Source organism: Dasypus novemcinctus, chromosome 7 (genome assembly GCF_030445035.2).
Source record: "Dasypus novemcinctus isolate mDasNov1 chromosome 7, mDasNov1.1.hap2, whole genome shotgun sequence".
NCBI classification, from domain to species: Eukaryota; Metazoa; Chordata; class Mammalia; order Cingulata; family Dasypodidae; genus Dasypus; species Dasypus novemcinctus.
In genome coordinates, this window is record NC_080679.1 from 27,552,437 (window position 1) to 27,571,422 (window position 18,986).

Below are 18,986 nucleotides of genomic sequence, written 5' to 3' on the forward strand. Positions count from 1 at the left end.
TTTATTTTTCCTTCCTTTAATTGTATGTGAAAGAGACACGGAGATTCAAAAATAAAAATGTCTTTTTCCCACCTCCCAAACATTTACCCCAGCTCCCCACTGTACCCACCCCTCTTCCTCCCCAGCGGGCAAGCGAGAGAAGGGGAGGGCGTAGGCGTCTCCTGCTGGGGAGGGGGAAGGCAGGGGGTGTGCCGAGCTCGGTGCTGGTCTCTTTCCAAATATAAATACACGTGTCAAAACTCCTGGAAAATCCTCCACCACCTACCACCCTGTGCTCTCCTTTCTTTTCCCTGACGGCGATTGGAGAGTGGGGGGAGGGGGGGATACCAGGCACCGGCTGGCTCTGGTTTACTGCACCCGCTGGGTGAATACCCCACGGGCCTCCTGCTGCTCATTGTAGAAGAGATGACACTCAGGGTCCCCCCGGATGGTGGGGGCTCCCTGGATCAGCTTCCCGGTGTTGGGGTTCACACACCAGCACTCCCCACGTTGCCCATTCAGAGACATCTTGCACTGAGGAGAGAAGGGGAGATAGTGAAGGACACCCATTCCCCAGCCACCAGCTTTCCTCCCTTCATACAATCATTGGGCAGCTGCTGAGGCTCTGAGCTAGATCTGCAAGGTGTCCTCTCCAACCTGAAGATGCAGCAGGGAATCTTGTTAAAATGCAGATTCCCATCCAGGAGGTCTGCGGTAGGTGGAATTCCTGCCTTGCAAATAAGCTCCATGGTGATGCTGCTGAGTAAGGCTGGCTGGCAATCAGGGATGCTGGAAGATGAAAAGCCCCTCACCCTTCAAGGAGGGTCTGTCCCCTGGGGACCCAGGATACAGCCCACTGAGGTTCAGCCACAGCATATGGTGAAAAATGCAAGTGATGATAAAGGCCAAGGCTAGCACAGTGCCAACTGCCAGGCACTGGGTGAGCAATCTAGTCACTGCTCATTTATAGTGACTATCTAACATATACATTCAACCTGATCCTCACCACCTTGTAAACCCAGTGCCATTACTATCCCTATTTTACAGATGAAAATGACCCACGGATTGGTTAAGCAACTTGCCCAAAGTCACACAGCCTAAGAGGCAGACTCTGGCCTTCTGATCCCAGGGTCCATGCTCTCACCCATCTCACCACTACTCCTGAAAACCCCTGAAATAGGGGGGTTGTCTGTATTTTTCATCACAATTTCTTCTCGAGCTTCAAATGAAGTAGCTGGCTTTTATTTAGAGGGTGTGTACAAATGACTTTTAACACTAGAATAATATTTAAAGGGCCAAGGTGCCTGCCCTGAGACCCCAGAGGATAAGCAGAGTCTGGTATGCCATCTCCTAGCTCCAGGCATCCACCCTGATCGTTAGGGGAGCTTTTAAAATTCCTGATGCCCAGAAAGCACCTCAGATGGGCAGATCTCCAGGCATGAAGCCCTCACATTCGTAAATTTTAAAGCTCCCCAGGAGATCTCAATGTGTACCCAGGGTTGAGAACTTCTGCTTAAAACCAGACTTTCAGGCGGGGCCCAAACCACCCCTTTCTTCCTCTCCTTCCTTTTCTCTTCCCTATCTTAAGTGAAATAAGGATTTAATTTTCACTCCCTACTGAAGGGGTGAGGTAAAGAGAAGGCTAAGTAAAAGAACATCTGATCCATGGACAATTACATGGCCTCTAACAGTCACCATTGCCAAGTCTATGTGAAAAATATTGATCTCATGGTAGGACGATACTGCCTATGTCCACTGATCAATAGAATGCATAAGGACAGAGTGGGATGGGGAAGAGGGCTCCTGGGGGGTTTCTACCTTCTTAATTTTCTCTAGTGTGCTTATACAGTTGACCTATAATTATTTTTAGGAATATTCTAAATGGGATTTCCCTGATCTTCCATTTCCTGAAAGAAGCTACTTGGCCAATGATTCAATCATAGGTTCTCAAGGTGTGGCCCAGGGCACAGCAGCAGCAGCAGCAGCAGCTTGGAGCTTATTAGAAATGCACACTCTCGGCCCCACCCATCCCAGGCCTACTAACGGTCATCTCTGGAGTAGGGTCCAAGCATCACCTCCAGGAGATTTTAGTGCTCAACAGAATTCCAGAGGTACTGGTCTAAACCCACTTACATTTCCCAAGAAGCTCCCTCCCAATCCCACCACGCAGGGCTTCTGGCAGATAGCTGGGTAACTGGAATTAGCTTCTGACCCACCTGAGGCCAAGGAATGACGCCCCACCTCCCCGGCCTGGCGCCTTGCAGCCCCACGGTCACAGAAGCCTGGGTCTCCTGCTCAACACTTAGGCCTCAGAAGACCCTGAGTGGAGTGGGGTGGGGGCAGGAAAGAGACCACCGGAGCCTGGGGCTGAGGGGGATCCTCTCCTGCCCAGGCCAAAGCCCACGCTTGCCTGTTTGAGGTTGTAGAGGCCGTGCTTGTCGCAGTTGGGGATATGCAAGGAGTAGAGGTGCTCCAGTGGGCCCCGCTCATCTGGAAGGCGCATGGTGGAGATCCGTTCCAGGACCTGGTCCAGCTCCTGCTGGCAGGGGGTCTGTGGGCACAGGAGGGCACAAAAGGACGGCTGGCGTGAGAAAGGGCTTCCAAAGCACTACAGCCAACCGCGGGAGGACCCTCATCCATGGGGAAGGAACTTTCCCCAGGTCACACAGCTGGTCGGCAGTGCCATCTTGTTGTGGCTACCCGACCCCATAAAGAAAGTCAGATGCCTTTTATTTTTTTTTTAAGATTTTTTTTTCAATTTCTCTCCCTCCCCGGTTGTCTGCTGTGTCCATTCACTGTGTGTTCTTCTGTGTCTGGTTGTATTCCTGTCGAAAGCACTGGGATTGTGTCTCTTTTTTTTGTTGTTACATCATCTTGTTGTGTCAGCTCTCCGTGTGTGCGGCGCCACTCCTGGGCAGGCTGCACTTTTTTCGCGCTGGGCAGCTCTCCTTACAGGGTGCGCTCCTTGCACGTGGGGCTCCCCTATACTGGGGACAGCCCTGCATAGCATGGCACTCCTTGCCCTCATCAGCACTGCGCGTGGGCCAGCTCATCACATGGGTCAGGAGGCCCGGGGTTTGAACCCTGGACCTCCCATGTGGTAGGCAGGGGCTCTTATCAGTTGAGCCAAATCCACTTCACTCAGATGCCTTTAAGGTCTCCCTCCCCTCCCTGCTCTAGGGCAAAGGCTCTGATGGGTCAAAATGGGACCTAATGGGGCCTAAAGGCAAATACAGAATTTAAGTGGTTGTCCCCAGGGTATCTACACATCAACCCAACTGTCCAAACTCCCTTCCTTTCCAAACACCCAGCCAGGGTCAAGCCAAGACAGCAGAGCAGGAGCTGAGGAGATGAAGGGGAGGAGTTGAGGGAGAGGAGCAGCCAGAGGGCACATGTTCAAGTGAATCCATCTTTATCTGTGGGATCCATCTTCTCTGCCTATGTCCCAAAGACAACCCAATATGGAGGTTTTAGAAGGAAGGGATTTCAAGCAATCGTGTGTATGCAGGGTCCATTTCACAGCCAGAGGGACAGAGGCTCCAAAGCTGAACTAACTGGACCAAAAGTCACTGAACACAGTAACAGTAGAGCCGAAAATAGAAGAGCTTTGAGTATAGGTAATACAGGACATCCACAGTTCTTTAGGGATGCCCTCCTGAGATGTGAGACCTCATTTTCTTGTCCTCTGCCACCCGCCCCCAAGCCAGTCCTGACCCCACTGACCCTGGCAGGCGGGGGCCGCAGCTTCTTGGGCTCCTCCAGGCTGAGGTGATGCTTGCCTCCCTTGCCCATCTGCCGGTGCTGCTCGGTGACCTTCTCCCGGAACACAGCCAGCTCCTTCATGCCCGACTTGAAGGGCTTGCGGCCAGCACTAACCCCACTGCCCAACGTGTTCACGGTCCCGTCCACGTGGTTCTCAACCAGGTCTCCCTCTGCGTGGTCATCGCCATTGTCTGCAGAGAGAGGAAAGGAAGACGGGCTCCAGGGGCCGCCTGGACCATGGTCAATGATGGGGATGGAGAGGACGGTCATCTAATGAGGGCTTCTGACACGCCAGGTCCTGTGCTAAGCAATTCCCACGGACTATCTAGGGCAATGTTCACACTAACTCTTAGGTGGGTACTACTCACACACTCCCTCTTTTACAGATAGAGAAGCTGAGGCTCGCAACAGTGGCCAGCTACCTGTTGGAGACAGCCTAGTAAGTGAGAGATCCAGGATCTGAACCTAGCTCTGACTCCAGGAAAAATTATTCCAAACACCTATGCTTTCCTGCTTCTATCCTGAGATACCAGAGCAGAGGAGCATGGAATGGGCAGCTGTAGGTCCTTAACAGGAATGGGATTAAGTCCTTCTCTAGAAAGATCACCCAGATTCGCCTGCCACTAACCCCCAGCTTAAATTCCTCATCATCTATGATCTCAAAAGGACACAGATAAGGTGGGTTTTTAAGACTACACTGCAGAGACCAGGGGGCCATGCCACGTGTGTGAGGGAGTGAGAAGGCAGAGAGCCGCACCGCCTCCCAGCTTCCCATTTCCATGCTCTCTGCTCTGTTAGTCTTATTGCCAGTCTGCTCTGCTCCTATAGCTGCCACCGACTCTTACTTGTATCCAGGTCTATCTATGCAGCCTCCTCCCCATTACACTGAGTGCCTTGGGAAAGGAAACCTGACTTCTTCAGCCTTTAATTTCAGTCTTTCATAGAGCCTGGAGCCTCATCAGTTGTTTGTCCAAAGACCATCTATTCTATTCTTAAATCATCCCTCGGTTGTCAGTCAACAACACGGAAAGGCTCCTCGTGTGTGCACAGCCCAGGTCAGGGGTCTGTGACCAGTGCCCAGTACCATGGTCTTGCTGGGGCTCGGGCACGTCCAGCCAGGGGAGAGCGAGAGAACACTCATATGGCAGAGTCATACCTGGGAAGACAAGTCCCAGCAGACCTAGAAACCGGAATCAAACAGCTCAGCCCAGCAGCTGTTGACAGAGCAAACAGAACCCCAGACCACACCACCCAGAACAGCTCCCCTGCGGGCCCCTACAAAAAAGACGGTCAAGACAGGGTGTGTTTGTGTGTGTCACACTGGAGACAAGGCACCTAGGACCTGGCTGACCCTTCAGACCTGAGGTAGCAGGGTGGCTCAAAAGGCTGGTCTTAGGCAGTGGCGTCCAAGGCCCGCCCTGCTGCAAGCCCCACCTGTGAAATGGGGCTGTAATATCCCCCCACTCTGAACTGCTGAGGGATGGGGTGCCTCTTCTGGGCCAGGTATGGCACAGAGTGCTGGCATTACAGTAGCACCTGCTGCCACGGGGACATGGTCCTCCAGTCTCCAGGAGGCATGCCTCACCATGGTCCCCGACAAAACGGGGCTTCACTCCCATCCCTTCCCTTCCCATGAGGACTTCAAACCTGGTCAGAGCTCACTAGTTACCATAACACCCCCTTCCGAACCCGGCACGTGATCTCCAGGTTGGCCAGACTGGTTACGACGACAGACTCAAGCTAAATCCCAGCTCCGCCACCTTCTATTCCTGGCTGTGCCTTCCTAGCTCTCAGTGCCTCCGTTTTCTTAACCTTAAACTGTGGACAGTAACAGGTCCTACCTCCTAGTTAAAGCAGTTACAATACAACCTGGGGCCCAGAAACTCCACAACCATGATGCCAGTTGTTACTTTCATCACGCTGATGACGATGGCAATTGCCTCGGAGACCTGCCACCTGTCATGTGGGACCCAGTCAGGAAGCAGAGGAAAATGACCCTAAGCAGCCAGCCCAGCCCTGAAGTTTAGGCAAATTCCTCATGAGACATGTGGAGAACCAGCCTGTTAGGGACCCTGGAGCCTCACAAGAGCACAGTGCTGGGAAGGGTGGCCATCTGCTTGCCGAGCATGCCATGGAATAAAGCCAACATGAAAAGGAGAAGAGGTCATCCCTGTTCTCTGGGTGGAGAAAGGAAAGGCAGCCTGTGTTTCGGCCTATATCCAGGAGCTTCTGGAAGGCTCCGCTCACCTGACCCGATGCCTGGAAGAGCCTTCTGGAGCAGGGTTTCTCTAGCTCGGCACTATGGACATTTTGGACTGGGTAATTCCTCCTTGTGAAGGGCTGTCTGGTGCATTGTAGGATATTTAGCAGCCATCCCTGGCCTCTATCCACTAGATGTCAACAGTAGCCCCTCAAGTTGAGACAACCAAAAGTTTCTCCAGCCCGTGGAAGGCTGAACCTCCCTAGCTGAGAACCACTGCTCTAGAATTAGGCTTTGTACAAAGGCCTAAAAGTTCCCCAGCACATTGCTGAAATGGCTCCAGGTCCCACAGGGACCAGATCTGAGCTCTCCAACATTCCCCACCCATGGCTAAGTGCCCTCCCCTCCAGTACCCCTCCAGCTTCAGCCACACATCTGGCCTTTGGCTCCACAGCTTCCAGAGTCTTCCCCAGGCATCCCGGAGGACTTTCAGCCCGCCTCTCCCCCTTCCCTAAGCCCTCCCGCGCAGCACACCTGTATCAGGGACACTGGACAAAGAAGCATCCTCTGGCTGAGTCCTAGAGGTCAGATCATTTATCCCTCATGAGCCCCACTACACACTCTGGAAATATACTTGGCCTCACAGAAGAAGACAGACACACACAGACAAATGTGCATTCAGGGCTGGAGGTCCCAAGCAGGGCCAATGTGTCCTTTAAGCAAAAGAGGCACAGTGTTTAGGGTCCATGTTAGTTTTAGAGCCCACTAAAATGTTTTACTGTCTCTTAAAAAAAAAAAAAATCAAAAGGAAGAATAAAATGCCTTAATATATAATTATTAATAATACATTTTAGTCTTTCTACCAACAGTGACAAAATTCTTATACTTTTTATAGAGAAAAGGTCCCACCCAGGCAAAAGTACCCAGGGTCCCCCAAAATCATAGTGCAGCCCTGGTTCCAGGTCCCAGAAGACGGTGGGGGTCAACTGGCCAATTTTCTCCGGGGAGAATAGAATTGGCTTCCTATTCTGAAATGGCCCCTACCTCTCCCAAGGTGAAGGTCAGTTTGTCCATTCTCATGGAGGCCACTAAACTCAAGAGTATGTTTCGTTTCATCCCTCTTTTGATCCCATCACTCAACCAACAAACATGCCAGCAAGATGAGGAAATCCAAGGGCATCGTTTGCTGAGCATGCTCTTTTTAAAGGTGTTAAGAGTATCCATTCCTTTCTCTGGAACAGACTTCAGGACCCAAGTTCAATGGCCAAGTTCTGAACTCCAAGTCTTGAGTTTGAAGTTTGGAAAATGAAACAGCTGTGTGAGGGGAGATCAGAAAGGACTGTAGGTTGAGAAAAGCCTCTTGACCATTTCCATTTCTAATCAAAGTGGTTCAAGAATTCAGGCTCCAGACTGCCTGGGTCTGACTCCCAGATTTACCACTTAGCTGTGCAGCCCTACTGTATTACTTAAGCACTCTGTATCTTTCTTTATTGCTCATCTGTAGAAGGACAAGCACCACGCAGCTCCAGTGGGCTGCTGGGAGGATTCCAGGTATCACACGTACACATATGATGCCAGGCACCCTGTAGGAGCACACAGGGTTAGCTCTTTGCTACTTCCATCTCCTCCCTCCCAGGACAGTACCTCGGTTGGACTGGGCATTGTCCCATGTTACCAAGTTCTTCCCGTACATTCTCTTATAGGCTACCAGACCAATCCAAAGGAAAACATTCCAGATGTAGAACTCCAGCTAGAGATGGAATCTGCCCTCATAACAAAAACACCCAGTCTATTTTTTCTGCCCAAGAGAGTAGGGTTCAGAATAATATTTATTAAGCAGTCACTTACATGTGCAGCTCTGCCAGCTCTCACCTGCTCCTGCTGCCAGCAACCCAAATTGTAAAGGAAGAAGGCATTGGGCTTAGAGACGACTGATAGGAACCTCTGCGGCCCCTAAAGATGTTACTCCCAAGCCATTAATAAGCGTTAGCCGTTTTCCCCTAACAGTGATGGCAAAAAGGGGTCAACAGGGAGTTTCACGATTATAAACAAAAACAGAAGGCAAAACTTTTCCAAGAAAAGTGGGGGAGATTTAGAGGGGCAATATTGAGGGTCCCAACCCCGTTTAGTGGAGGGCTTGAAGAACAGGGGTGAACCCCCTTCCTTACCATATCACACCCCTAAACCTTATAAACCTAAAGAAGAGCTGGAGATGACAAAAGCAGATTAAATAGAGGAAACAGTGTGGTCGCACTTCTCAGATGACAAACGTAAGGTCCAGAAGTACGACTATCTGAGTGGACAGGAGCAAGCATCATCAGAGGTATTTCCCAAGTGGTATGGGGTCCCCACATTGTTGTCCCTTGGCCTACTTCAGCCAAGGAGGGCAGCTGCAAGCTGAATAGCTCATGTCTATTTCTGTGCATTAATAATACACTCATTTTAATAAAAGGTAATTTTGGCATAAGCCCCTTTTTCCAGGTATAATCTTGTTTGACTGTAGCACTGACAGCCTTTTTCAAGGAATCAAAACCATTGTGGGGGAAGCGGATGTGGCTCAACTGATAAGGTGTCTGCCTACCATATAGGAAGTCCAAGGTTCAAACCCAGGGCCGCCTGGTCTGTGTGGTGTGGAGGGGAGAGAAATAAATAAATCTTCAAAAAAAAAAAAAAAACCATTGTGGTAGGTGCTTATCTCATAAAAACCTCATCTTTCCCCAGTGCAATAAAAGCCCAATTTTTGTCTCAGACCCCAATGCCCCATTTAACACATGGCCATCCTAGATTGAGACTGTGAACCACTCTTGGGACAATCAGCCCCAAGAATCCAAAAGTAGCCTCCCCATGCCTTCCTGCTTAGAGTCTGAGGCAAGGTCTAATGAGAAAATGAGATCCTTTCCCAAAGTCACGGCACATCTTCCTAGCAGGTCAACATGCTTCTCTTTCTTTTCTTTATTCTGAAGAAACCTGAACCATTTTTCAGCCGTCTCCTCCTCAGATTACCTTTCAATATTAAGACTGGGGCATGAACCTACCACCAGGTTTTTTAGCATTCTGGACCTTCAAGAATTGATTCCAACTAATGGACCTGAGGAACGCTGGCTGCTTTTCTGGGCAAAGAATTCACATGGCCCCTTGGTTAATTTCTCCCCAAATGCATTTAACTTTGGCATGATGGGCAAAATAAAAATTCACCCACCACCATCCTCTCCGCTGATAACTTCTGCACCAACGTCCGTGGCAGGGACAATTAATTAACTAGCTTGAGTGGACGAAAACCACCAAGAGTCAAGAGTCCTAATTTATTATTCACCTGTGTTTTTAGCCAAACCCTTTAACCTTTCTGGACTCTAATTAGTCTCTAGTCTTAAAAATGGGAATGTAACTATTCAAGTGAAGGCTATGATTTAAATGGGATACAAGATTACTGTATCATACTGAGAGCAAAATCATGCTTTAGAAGAAATGTTCTAGCAGATGATCTATTTCTTGAAAAGGTAAACGAAATGAATAGGTAAATGAAAGGGGGAAGAGAGTAATATCTGATGCGTAAAAATGCAAATACATGGGGGAATAGAAATTATCACTATTTGCACATTTCTCCTAAACTTTTTGTTGATTGTATAAATTCTGTACATTGCCACACCTCAAAGCTCTCTGCCATTTGATGAAGGCTTAAATTATTTGTTTACAACATTTAGGGGGAGGGAGGGAGGAGTTTCTAGGCCATCTTCAGAAGCCTCCAATATAGTCACATTTTTCTTTCTCTACAAATTCAGTGAGATAATGACAGGCCAGATTTGAAAACTGGGCTACAGAGAAAATTCTGCAAGGCCAAACAAAGTGTCTGGTCCAGAACCCAGATTTCCACAAGGCATCCCCGGATTGAAGCCTTAAGGGACAATGAGCTAGATGGGAAGTGAGGCAAGACAAAGGGCAGCTCGGGAAGGCAGGTGAGGCAGGGCTCCTGCTACACACATGGAAAAACGCTTTTGTGGGCCAGAACTCTAAAGCCAGTCCCTTGGGGTGGCTGACTGTGGTCCCCAAACTTTCACGCGTGGCTGCTACGTTCCTCAACACAGCTCATCCCACCCCCTCAGGCTGGAAGGGCAGACTCAGGCCATGCTGGGGGTGGGGGGGAGCTAGGAATGGGTGGGAGAGGAAGGGGGACTATTTGTTATTTTTCGCTAAAGTTTAACCTGAAGCCCTTAAGTGTCTCTGGGTGAGTGACACTGTTTATGTTTCTTCCCCATCTCTTTCAAAAGGCTGGAGGCAGGCACACAGTGGCCTCTCCCACTGGAATTCTGGATGGAGCGTGTATGTCTGCTGCGGTGCCGCTGGCACCCAGGACCCAGTCCGACCCAGTTCATGGCATTCTCCATCTACCCCCTGCCAACACCCAGCTTCATTCCAAACTCCTCTTCCATTCTTCCCACCCACTGAAGCCCCGTTCCCTGCAAGGGGTCAGGGGAGGGGAGACAGCCAGACAGCCCTCAGAAGTGCCAAGAAACACACACACACACACACACACACCCGCACCCCTTCCACCATGGCCCAGTAGCTCCTTAGCATGCTTTAAAAAAGAAAAAGGTGGTAGTTCCTCCTCTCTGAATTCCCCTTGTGGCAGCAAATGACCACCACCAGACCCTCAGAATGACCTAGATCTACGAGTCACCCAGGTTATATCAATAAGGGTGGGAACTGGCCTTTCTCATCCCCCTGCCCTGCAGTGACCATAGGCCTATGACACAGCTAAGTGCTGATAAGCTCAGGAAACTGTCCTTCTGAGGCCCAGGAGATACATAACCCCAACCTCAGACAGTGAAGGACTTGCTACAGGAGATGGCAGCTAGTGGAGAAGGGCAGAGTCTTCAAGGTTTTCCTTTGGAACACTGGCTCTTGGGCTTGAGGCCCTGACCAACAGATTCCATTGTGGTCGGAAGAGCAGACCTGATCCAAAAGCCAAAGACCAAGAAGCTGGTCCTGAGTGAGGCCAGGCAGGGTGCTGGACACACAAGGGCTATAGGGTCCCCAATCTGTCAATCCAGGGACTCACACTAGAGGTCACTGGTTCCCAAACTCAACTGTTGGTCAGAAATCACCTGAAGAACTTGCTATGAAAATAGAGTTTTAAAGACAGCAAATCTGGGCAAGGGTCGAGGAATCTTGTGTTTTTAACAAGCCCTTCAAGCAACAGCATTTCCAGGGCCTTCATTCCTTTCCTTTCCTTTCCTCTTCATTCTGCCCAGGTTTCCTGATGAACTTCTGCTTGATGGAAAAACAATGCTTCTTCTTTTCAAGAAATATGGCCCTGTATACAGACTTTGGAAAGACTGAGGCTTTTCTTCCCATAGACTCATAAGTTCCTAAAAAGGCACGGCTGCATGTTTGGAGGCCCACAGAGAGACCCTTCTTGGCCAGTCATTACGGAGATTCCTGGAGCATGCCTTTTCCTCACCATCCTACTTCGGGCTCCTTCTGAGTGAGCAGAAACAGCCCAGTCTCTCCTGAGTCTCCCTGCCTATGCGTTCTTGAAAGGGCTGCTTTATAAACAGCAGGGTCATTCCTGGAATCACAAGGACCTGGGGAGGGTCAGGGCTGAGGCAGACAGTTTGAGAAGACAATAGCATGCTCAAATTCAGCAAAGGTCCTCTGGGGCGCTGTAAGCCAACGCTGTCCTTGAAGAGCCAGGGTAGACTATGGAGACAGCACACAGCACTATCAGCTTTCACTCCTTTCTGTGGTTCCCACACATTTCTCCTCTTGTTCAACTGAAGCCACGCAGGAACCTGGCAAGGTGACCTAGCCACTGAAGGCTGAAGTGGGCAGAAATGGCTTTGGTGCAAACTTGGATCAGGAGTTACAGAAACTGGAAGACTGGGCCTGATCAAAGGATTCTACTTCTCTCAAGCATGGGTACAAGGGCACATGCAAAAATATGTTCAGTACAGCCTGAATTGTAGTTGGAAAAAAAAAAAAAAAACAATTAGCAACCAAAAAGTTTGTCAATAGAACCCAAAAAAGTCAGTAGGATACTATGATGAAATACCATACAGGGTGCAGAGTCACAGAGGGGCCCAAGGGCTAGTAATACACAATCCAACGAGAAAGACACAGCTGTACCAGCTCCCTGAGGACCAAAGGGGGGAAAAAGCCAGACGAAACAGAGGACCCCAGGTTAGAAGCCACCGAAGAGTTTCATGGGAAAGAACTAAAACAAGTGACAAAGTGCAAATATTTGGAAAAGTCTTTCTCCACAGGCTTCCCCTCTGGTATAGGTCAGTAGAAACCTTTTGAGAAAGGAGGACAGACAAGAAGCCACTGGATTGAGTCAGTGAAGGACATTTCTAGGTAAGCACTCTTTGTAATCTGATTACAACTTCTTTCACTTAACTTCTTTCACAGAACTCCAGCCATGGGCAAAAAGCCTTTCCTTCCCCCCTTCATAGGATGGAAACTTTCTGAGCACACTTATCTTAGATTCCACAGTTTTAAGTAAAAATGATATTTAACAAGGAGAATGGAAAAGGAGCCATCCCGCGTGCCAAATTTACTTTTGTGGAAAGATGAAAACTGTGCTTTCTTCTTCCAAGACTGAAGAAGTAGGTACCTGCCAGACTTGAATCTCACTTCTGTGACTTTATTCATCATAAAGGACTTTCACAGCAACAGTTCCCCAAAAGCCCTGGTCAAAGGGCTAAAAAAGAACCACCGTTTATTTGCATTTGATTTATACACTTCTGTACTAACTTGGTTTTTTAAGCAAATATTCAATATTTTAAATGTTTTCTTGGTCCCCAACAGGATCAAAAAGCTTGTACTACAGGAAGCATGATGACTGCATTTTTTAATGGTCTAAACTAGTTTCATAACTTGTTCCCAGTGAATGTACAATCAATGTTTAAAGACTGGCAAAACTGACTATCCAGAGAGCAACCTACCAGTACCCTGCTTGACAAATTTTTTTCTCCCCTTTTTGCCCTCTCCTTCCCCAGCCAGGCCACACAGCAATAAGAGTGGCAAGTGGCAGTGGGCAGAAGATGGGCTCGGAAGGACATTTCCCTCTTCCAGGGCCCACAGCCGACTGTTCTGACAATCCCCAGTTTTGAGGATGCAATCCCACAGCTCCCAGAGAGTATTAAGACTGAATCTGACACATCTCTCTCCTGCCTCCTGCCCCCTTCCCCTTCTGCCAGACTCTTCTCCATCCTTACAAGAAGGCCCTCGGATACTCCAGGTCTGACACACTGAACCTGGAGGATGCAAAAAGGAAATCGGAAACCTGCAGATGTCCAGGGTTGCAGGCCACACTTTCGAACCAGCACAAGAAGCGTTCTGAATATAAATAAGTGTCTTTAAATAGGTCACCATGTTTTTCTCTTTCTTTAACTAAGAGTTCACTAATTTGGTCTGATATAATACTGAATCACATCAGTTGCCTTCCTTGGCTATCCTCTCTTGGCTTAAGAGGCAGCAAGCCAAACCAGAGACAATCAGCATCAGCTCTAGTGAGAACCCCAACCCGCAGGGCACAATGTGGCCACAGGTGGCCATCTGCTATTGGTAGAACCATTAAATATGACACTGGCACAAAAGGCCAGGTCTGACCACTGGAAACATCTCAAGCCATGACTTCAGTCTGGGACACAAGAAAGGTGTTCCAAAGCAAAGGCAGCTAAGACACACCCCATAAGATAAATCACACCCCATGAGATAACCTACACCCCATGAGATAAGCCACACCCCAAACAGGATTCTAACACCTATTCTTTGCAGCAATCAGAAAAGTTATCAAAAACCTATCATATGCCATTCTCCTTCTAGTCTCCTTAAAGGAAATCAAAGGAAGGAGAGTATAAGAACCAGCACAATGTATTCGATTATCTGAGTTTCTAATCATAAGAGCTCAGAGTTTTGCTCTGTTGTTAAGTGGTTTGTGTGCAAAACTTTTGTTTTATCATAAGCAAACCCATGAAGTTGATAACTTATCTCCCTCTCACACTTGACAAAAGAGCCAGAAGAGTGTGGGTCAACCTCAGTCACTTAAGTCAGTGGCAGAGCCAGAACCAAACCCTCGTTGTTTGGCTTCACAGCTCCTAGCCAACCAACGTGGCATCAGGTCATTTGATGTGACCTAAGGAAAAGGCACAACCAAGACCTTTTTTTAATCCAACTGCTTCATTCCTTCTGCTCCCTATCAACTCGCCCCATCCCTACTGCCACAGGGCCATCGCTCTCCCAGAGAGAAAAGCCTTATACCAGCTGGCCCTGCACACCCTCAAAAGCCTTTACTATCCAATAAACCCACTCCCATCCCAATCCCACCCCCCTTATCCTTCCTGATACACCTTCTGCCACTGTTGCTATAGAAACTACACAGCATTATCAGGCAGTTGCAGGGGCAGGGAATTGCCGTTTTCATTTTGTCTTGGCCTCAGGCACAGAAAGCAAGTTCACCATCCTGAGGCAGCTTGGCAACTCTATCCAGAAGTAAAGACAATAAACCTAAAAGAAACTTCCTGGGGAGTTGCATAAAGGCACATTTTTCCGAAGTTATGCCTTAATTACTAACTCCCACGGAAAAGGAGCTTTTTCCAAGAGGCAGTATATAATTCACTGGTTCTGTGTGTGTTTTGGGGTTTTTGGGGGGTTTTTTTTCTGCATGGGGGAAGTCTGATGGAACAGGACACTGGAATGAGAATCCAGAGACTGTTCTGGACTATTCTGACTTGGTATCTCAACATGAACTCAGCCTTGATTTCTTAATCTGTAAAGTTTGTGGGGGGGGGGGGGGGGGTGGAGAGAAACCTGAGATTAAACAGCTGAAAAAAGTTATGGGCTCTTTGGTAGAAGTGGACCATGTCATTATTTTATCATTTACCCTTTTGGGGATGGCCTCCTTTGCTCCCAACAGCCACTCATTGCCAAGGACCCTCTGCTCCCCTGCAAGTCAGCTAGGATGCCTCCAGCTAGAAAGCCTCCATCTTCTCAGCAAATCGGGATTGAACACAGCTTAGCATGCCCCTTTTCCCCACCCTACCCCAGCTGGCCAAGGCCTTCTGGAGTTCGGTCTCCCTCCCCTGGCTTCCTGGCCAGTCCCTAGAATGAACATGAGCTGACACACCTACAGCCCTCCACTCATTAGCAAGAGCCCAGGCCAGCTTAATCAGCATCCCCCGGCCAAGTCCCCTGCCCAGCAGCTGGAGGTCTGCCAGCCCCTGCCCCCTTCTCTCCGGTCTTCACTCCTGCCCTGCCTCCCAACAGCCAGGAAGAGACGTGGGGCTGGCGGCCAGAAGGGCCCAAGGGCTGCCAAGTTCCCCCCTCTACGCACCCTCCCCCCCCAAAAAAAAGAGGAAGGCAAAAAATTCCTGACTACAGCCGCCTCTACTGGAACAGGCTTTCTAAGCAAGTTCTTCCCTCTGAGCCTTGACTGACACCCAGGAGCCCAGCCAGCCCCGATCTTCCCTGGCATTGTTAAGGAACAGGAATGGCCAGAGGAAGGGGGAGAGAAGGTCAGGGGGTAGGAGCCAAGGAGGAAGAGGGTATGGGGGAAGGGCCATTTTCCAATGTGGGGGGGGGACCTCTTTTACATCCTATACATTCTGCTCTGGGTGTGGAGGGTAGGGTAACCCAGAAAACCAACAAACTTCTCTGGGCCTACGACCCCATGTGTAATGGCTTTTCCTTTCCCCGCTCCCCATGAAGGCCCACAGGAGATTGCCCCAATGGCAAATTCTATGCTGCTCGGCCCGCTGTCCCAGATTTCCGGTTTGGAAAGTAGTTTCCCAATTATATGCCGGTCCCCAAAGACACAAGTGGAGCCTCTGCTCCAGAGTCCCTCCTGCCTGGCCCAAGAGCTGAGGAGTCGGCGACCAGTGCACAGAAAGGCCCTCACTCCAGGGGCTTTTTTGAAACCACAGGTGAACTCAGAGACCAGGGGGGGGTCCCCAGTGCCCAAAATACAAGGTCCCTGCCCAATTCTTCTGCTGAGGACCCGCCAGCCCCCCACAGGATGAGATGCTGCTCCCCGCACTCAGGAGTGAACGCTGGAGACCACGCAGCAGGAAGACGTCATTTTGGATCGAACATCCCATTTCTTTGCCAGGATCACGTTCAAGTTTTTGGCATCCAAGGCCCAGAGAGGACGGACTGAAAGGCCCATTTTCTTGGAGCAGGAAATGGGCGCCATGGAGTCTTCCCGGGCTTTGACAACAGCACACCCTCCCGTGCTCCATATGTATGAAGGCATTAGGACAGGTTCGGGTAGTGCCAGCAGGTTTCCTCGGTGGGACCATCTATGAAGAGGGGCTCCCCCCTCCTGACTCCTGAGGCAGCGTCTCAGGGATTCTCCAGTCCTTCGAGCACCTACCTCTGGAGGGCTGAGTCCTCAAGCCAGGCTGGCAGGTAAGGGCCAGACTCAGCGCCATATCACCTGCCATGAGCAGCAAGGTGGGCACAAGAACCTACGAGTCCAAGCTCTGGGGCCATCTCTGGCACCGGTTCCTCCCACCACCAATCTAGGCACTACAAAGTGAAGTTTCCATGCTGAGAATGGGCTCCAAAGAGCACTGCCTAACACATTTATAAACATGCAAGCCTGCCTCCCTCACAGGGGTGCTGGAAGACAGGAGATGAAGCCGGCCGAGAAGACCAGTCTTCACCACAGGATGACAGACTTTCCTTGCCTTTTAGTGAAGCCTTGTCCACCTACTTATGGGTCCAGGTGTTCTTCTAGGATAGACCAGCAGCAGGAGTGGCATGGCAGAAGCAGGAGAGAAACAGTCTAGAGGAGACTGAGGGTGGAGAAGTGAGGACAGAAGTGGGGGCGGGCAGGAGGGCTGGAAGCACTGAGAGAATACTAGGGAGAAAGAGTCCCCTCTTACAGGGTCCCTTAAAAGAAAATACTAAGCATTTTCTTGGTAAAGTTGTAGCACGTGAGGAGAGTGAACAAAACCAGCATGGGCACAGCCCGTTGATTTTCTGCTCTTCTCTCATTCTGTTAGCCACCCCTGCCCTGCCCCTCCAAATGCCAAGAACTTTCTGAACTTTTTTCATATCTAAATTTAGCATTTGTACATCCCATTTTCACGGTCCTGGTTCACTGGCAGAGAAAAGTTAACCTCAGAACCAACTGGAAGCTAACCTGATTAACTGGGCTAGAAAACAGGGTTCTCTCAAAGTAAATCCTGGAGCAGATATTTAATAAGTGACAGAATATGCTCCTGCTCCGAAGTAACCCACAGGCACTTTTATAGGGCTATCTTCCAGAGTCCCCTATCCCAAAAGAGGTATTTGGGGAACCTTCTACCATATAAGCCTCTCTCTTCACTCTGCCTGCCAGGAAACTCAACCATCCAATTTGGCCAAGAACCTCTGTGTAGAGACACCCACGTTACCATACAGATGGGTTTTTCCTCTCCACCCCCCCCCCCCCCCCATATTCTGCCACCTATTTGAATTCAGAAATTCCTTAGCCTTGTTTTGTTAAAGATGTTAACCCGGTTACACAGGTTTGTTCCCCACAAAGTCTCCTAAATTATCTTGTCAAAAGAACAGGGTCACTATGATCGCAGGAAGGCAGCTGTCACAGTAAACATTCTGGACAGATGCACGGGGTGAGTAGGGAGACTGTGGCTTCCACAAATCCCAGCGCACCAGACCCTAGAGCAGAGGTGGGGAACACACTTTCAGCTTCCCAGGTCCCGAACCTGTCAGCCCCACCCTTCAGACCCGCCCAGCCTCAGAGGCTCCGGAGTGCAGGAGTCACACCCTGCCAAGTCTCTTAGCCAAAAAACTCCTGGTCCCCCCCGAGACAGGACCCAAGTGCAGCAGCAGTCAGCTCCCCCATCTCCTTCCAGCCCTCAGTGGTGAGTCAGACGGAGCAGCTTAGCAGAGCTGGCTCTGGGTGTTCTGTCCAGAGCGGGGAGGGCGGGCGGAAGGTAGTGGTGTTAGCAATCACTGACAGTGGGTCCCACTCATTCCCCAGCCTATTTTACGACTTTGAACTCGGTATGCAAATTTATGCAAGACGAGATGCAAAGCAGCGTTCTGAGCCAGAAGTCCCGTGGCTTTTTTCCCCTTTTTTTTGAAGCTGCACTGAACCACTGTAAATCAGTGCTCGCCTCTGCCCCCCTTTCTGCTCCCCCAGCAACTGCAGATGCAAAGCCTCCCCAGGCCCGCCGGCCCTGGGATTTTGAATGACTGCACATTTCTATAGCACCTTTATATGTGCAGCGGGCCAGACAGCCACTTGGGCGGCTCCGCCCCTCAGCATAATCCCCAGCATTGTACCGGGCAGGCAGGAGGCAGGGAGGATGCAGAGGGAAGCAGTTCAGCCCCGCCTGGGGCAAGCCAAGCCAAGGCCCAGAATTCTGAAAGCCGGGCCCAGGCCCACTCCCTCCGCTCACCCAGACATTTCTGGGCACTCCACTGCCAAACACACCCACACACTTCTAAGGTCCAGACCTTCCACTGACCTTAGGCAGATCTCCCAGTTCTCTTCCAGGCCCAGCCACCCAGACCCCTACTCTGTACCAGCAAGCCCCAAGCTATCAGCCAAACGGAATGCGGGCTCACCATCACCCACGTCTACCGCTGACGTGCCCACCCCCCCACACACGCCCTCTTTCCCCCCTCACCCCACTCCCCGCATCCCTGCCATCCCCAGGAAGCTAGCAACTCAGCCCCTGAGTCCTGGGAACAAAGACAAAAGAGCTAACAGCAAAGCCGGAACTGCTGGGGTTTGCTGCCTGGAAATAAGAGGGTATGTTTAAAATTCTCAAAAGCAACCTGCTCTAAGAGGAATGCAGGCTGGGGGTGGGGGGTGGGGTGCTCATTCTTCAGAGGGGGGAGAAGAGATGCAAGGAGAGATGCAAGGAGAGCACTGGAAGGCAGCAGCGTTCATCTGAGCCATGTTCAGTTGGCATCCCCCAACTCTGACCCCAGCACGCTCCAAGCAGGGTCCCCAGGCCCTGCTCCACAGAGGCCTCCCACCTTGCCTTCTTAGTGCCCCTGAAAGCCCAGGCTTCTGCCCTACTCCTGTCTC

General features: G+C 50.2%; 1 protein-coding gene across 1 annotated transcript in view; it reads right to left on the reverse strand.

Annotated features, from left to right (window-relative positions):
- IGFBP2 (insulin like growth factor binding protein 2) overlaps window positions 1-18,986 on the reverse strand; it is a 21,531-nt gene continuing 2,545 nt past the window's right edge. The window contains exons 2-4 of the mRNA XM_004469597.4: window positions 3,703-3,932; window positions 2,390-2,530; window positions 1-513 (exon numbers count right to left, since the gene is read on the reverse strand). Coding sequence (XP_004469654.1) covers window positions 349-513; window positions 2,390-2,530; window positions 3,703-3,932 — 536 coding nt within the window. The 3' untranslated portion in view covers window positions 1-348. The remainder of the gene's footprint in view (window positions 514-2,389; window positions 2,531-3,702; window positions 3,933-18,986) is intronic.